This window comes from Loa loa (genome assembly GCF_000183805.2).
Source record: "Loa loa unplaced genomic scaffold supercont3.351, whole genome shotgun sequence".
NCBI lineage: Eukaryota > Metazoa > Nematoda > Chromadorea > Rhabditida > Onchocercidae > Loa > Loa loa.
The window spans coordinates 64,553-68,781 of record NW_018108531.1 but is presented as its reverse complement, the minus strand read 5'-3'; the positions used below and the strand labels follow the sequence as shown (position 1 = coordinate 68,781).

At 22.9% G+C, this 4,229-nt stretch overlaps 1 protein-coding gene across 1 annotated transcript; it reads left to right on the top strand.

Annotated features, from left to right (window-relative positions):
- Positions 1 to 221: 221 nt before the first annotated feature.
- On the top strand, positions 222 to 3,669 carry LOAG_13134 (hypothetical protein; the record flags this gene model as incomplete). Its single annotated transcript, XM_020448649.1, has 7 exons — positions 222 to 348; positions 816 to 925; positions 1,077 to 1,297; positions 1,948 to 2,129; positions 2,732 to 2,894; positions 3,280 to 3,378; positions 3,605 to 3,669. Coding segments are annotated over 7 exons (967 nt in total), but the record flags the coding sequence as incomplete, so codon positions are not given.
- Positions 3,670 to 4,229: the final 560 nt, after the last annotated feature.

The window sequence follows — 4,229 nt, the reverse complement described above, 5'->3', positions numbered from 1 at the left end:
CTCTCTGTGGAATAATCAAATAAATTATGCAAATGATTAAGGCTAATGATATGATCATTTGAAAGGATGATAATTTTCTTTTTTATTAAAATTGAATCAAGTTTCAATAACAATTGTTCAACATTTATTATTAGATTAATCATTGTAAATTATCAGTGTAATTTATTTCAAGTGATAAGAAAAAAAATGTGATAAGAAAAAATAGGTAAATATTTTTGAAGCATTGTTCCGGAATCACCACGATGGTTAGTTTCGGTTGGTCGATATGCTGAAGCTAAAAGTATTATAAAACGTTTAGCAAAAATTAATGGACGAAATGAGGTCGATGTTGATGATCTAATGATAAGGGTTGGGTTTTTTTTTTTTTTTTTATTGATAAAATGATAAAAAGTGTTAGTTACAAAGGAGGAAGGGGAAAGAGGAAAAGTAAAAAATTTGTTTTAAAATTATTTTCAATAAATAAAACTTTAGTAAAACTATGATTACTTTATTGATTTAAAATTTTATTTATTGAAATTCAATATTAAAATAAAATTATAATTTTATCATATATTTAATATTTAATTAGTATTGAAAAATTTTGTTAATTTTTTTCAATTTCATTAAATATTAAATTTAAATTCTAATTTCTTATATATCATGTGTATTTTACAAAAATTTTTATGAATTAATGAATGAAAATTAAATTTATTCTTACCTCTTTTTTTAGTAATTTTGAATTGTATAAAATCTCAATTTATAGAAAATGAATTAAATAAATTGTTTAGTAAAAATTTCTAAACAATTGATTAATTGATTTTTTTTTTCTTTTTTAGTTCATCCGAAACAAATGTAATGTAGCAGGACATTCTAATAAGTATGGTTTAATTAATTTATTCCGGACGCCAAATCTTCGTAAGAAGACAATTCTTATCACCTATATTTGGTTTGTGAAAAAATTTCATAAATTCTTTTCAATTTTTAAAATAAAAAATGAAATTTTCTAAATATAGTTTTATTTAGATTGTTCTTTTTTTTTTGTAAAAAAAAGATTTTGCTTTCTTATTTAATTTTTATAAATTAATTTTTAATTATAGGTTTGTAAATGCAGTTGTTTATAACTGTTTAACATATAATATATCAAATCTTCCGGTTAATGATTTCCTATCATTTATTATCAATGGTGCTGTAGAATTGCCAGCTTATTTTCTTATATGGCCATTACTTGATGCTATTGGACGTCGATGGTCACTAGCAGGACCAATGATCCTTGCAGGATTAGCATGCATTTCAACAATTTCAACATCAATTACTCATGGTTACTTTAATAACAATAAACAAACAAAAAAAAAAAAAAACAAATAAAGACATTTTGGTTGACAGGAAATATTATTTTAATCTACATTCTTTTACGTCTAAGTTTACGTTATACACGTTACCTAGGAAGAAAGTTTAATTGAAGCAAAAGTACTATTGATATTTCTAGGTAGTAATTTTATCATTTTTTGATGTTTAAATGTTTGCTTAGACGTTTTTTGCTTTTTTTTTTTTTTTACTTGCGCAATCTAATGTTAACATATTAAAAATGACATGAAATATAATGATCAAAAAAGAAATAAAATTTAATTTATTAAATTTATCAATCTTCCAAAATAGCAGCACTTTTTAATTAAATTTAAAATTTTTAAAATTTAGTTTTTTATTCCTTTTTCATTTACATAAAAGGAAAAATGAAACAAATATATTATTAATAGAATGTTAATTCCTTTTTTTTTCTTTTTTTTTCTCATTGCTTACTGTTCTTTTTTCTTTTAATTTTTGTAAAATTAATAAAAATGAAATGAAAATGAAAATGAAATTTTTGAAGAAAAAAGAAATGAAAATGAAATTTTTGAAGAAAAAAAATGAAAGTGAAAATTTTTTTTCCTTTCTAAAATTAAAATTTGTTAATGAAATTAAAATTTACAGAACATCCATTATTTGTTGCAATAATGGCATATGTTGGAAAATTTGGAATTGCTGCAAGTTTTGCCGTAATATATTTATTTTCCGGCGAATTATATCCAACTGTTTTACGTGCACTTGGTATGGGTATGAGTTCAATGGTTGCCGGTTCCGGTTTAATTCTTGCACCATATGTTGTACGATTGGTAATGATCATCATATTTTATTTTTCATTTAAATTAATTTAATAAACATTAATTCTTCTAGTTTAATTTTAAATTTCAATATTTTTAATTATTTTGCTATAATTTGCATTCTTATTTATCGTTCAATTCAGCGAACAATTCCAAAATTTATTTTACGCAAATTTAATTTTATAAATTGAAATTTTAAAATTTTGAGATTTTTAATATTTATTTTACATTAAAAAAAGGTAAACAACATTTAAAAATGTGTGTAACCTTTATATTTAATGTGGCAAAAGTAAATTGTGTAAAAAAAAGAACCAAAGCTTCACTAATTAATTATGAATTAAATAATACAAAAGTAGGGAAGAAGAGATTATGAAAAAAATACATCAATTAATTCATCAAAAAAAAAAACTAAAATTTTAATCTAAGTAGCATTAATTAGAAATCGATAAATGAGGATTTATCGATGAATAAATCTTGCTCCATTTTGGATTATGAATTTTTAAATTTAAAATTTTTCAAGTATACTGTATGAAAATATTTCATTTACTTAGGTGTTTGTTTCTTTTCTTGTTTTCATTAATTATTAATCTAAAAGTAAATAATTCTAATTTTAGGGTGATTACTTACGTATTCTACCATTGATAATTATGGGTTTACTTGCAATATCAGCCGGAATAGCATCACTTTTTCTACCGGAAACAATGGGTAAACCTATACCACAAACATTGGAAGAGGCAGAACGATTCGGAAAATCTCAAAATTTTCATTTCTTTACAAGTATGAATATTATGAAATTTTTTTTTTTTTTGATAGAAGAAAAATATTTTAGCGAAAATATATATTTTGCTATTTTATTTTCATTTAAAAAATTTTGTTCATTTCTCGTTCCGTTTGATCTTTGCCCTTTAAATATTTGATCTTTAAATGTTCATTATCTGAAACTATCAAAATTTTGCAGAAAATTTTACTTCTTAAAATTTGGAATAAATTAAAACGAACATCTCAAATTTACTTAACAAAAAGGTTTTTATTTATTGTCACGTAAGCATAAGCCTTGTTATCATATCATATAAGCGTAAACTTTGTCATTATATTGATGCAGAAATAATCATTTAATAATTAAACAAAATTTTTATCTCAGCTGATAATTGATTAATTTTAGAGCGACAGGAACATATTTCCGGGACATATACAAGTTTGGCAGCGTTTAATGCCGAAAGACATTCTGAAGTTTTAGTTACAGAAAAATCATCAATTACCGGTATTAACTGATTATTGATAAAATATTATTGACCATTGATAAGGACAAATTTCATTACTTTCGATTTCTTTTTTTTTTAAAAAATATCCAAAAAGTAAGGATTATGTAGAAATGCAAGATCAATGATTAATTATTATTTCAATAAATAAAAAGATTCTTTCAACTTATTACAAATATTAGAATATTATGTAACAAAAAAAAAAAAAATCATCCAAAGAATTTTCAGCACATTCATTCGAACTTCTCGGATCATTGATAACGGATGAGAATATCAAAGAAGTTTTGGTTTGATAAATTAAACATATCTTGCCAAATGTTTATCAGGATTATTTTGGAAAAAAAAAAAGCTTTCAAGTTATCATTTTCGGATCACTGATAACGGATGAAATGCTAAAATGCCAAAAAAAAAAAAAAGTGGGAAAGAAGTTTAGGCTTGATAAATCAAACTTATCTTGACAAATGTTTATCAGGATTATTTTAAAAAAAAAACTTTCAAGTCAACATTCAAATTATAAAATTATTCGTCAAATTTTTGCATTCATATGAATGCAATTTTTTCGTTTTTCTTGCATAAAATAAGAATAAAAAATAAAGTATTTTGTCATGCAATCAGTGATAACAAGATGATAATGATAGTCCAGTGATAAGAGTTGGAAAATTTGAAAACATATATTATTGTTGTTAGCGGAATATTTTCATAAAGGGAATATATATGCGTACGCAATTGTTTAAATAGTTGATATATTTTGATGAATATTTCATTCCATTAAATCAATAATAAATTGTATCATTGTCATTTTTTCGTTTTCCGTTTATCCTTATCAAATGCTTTTCCGTTTTTCTTTTCCAGA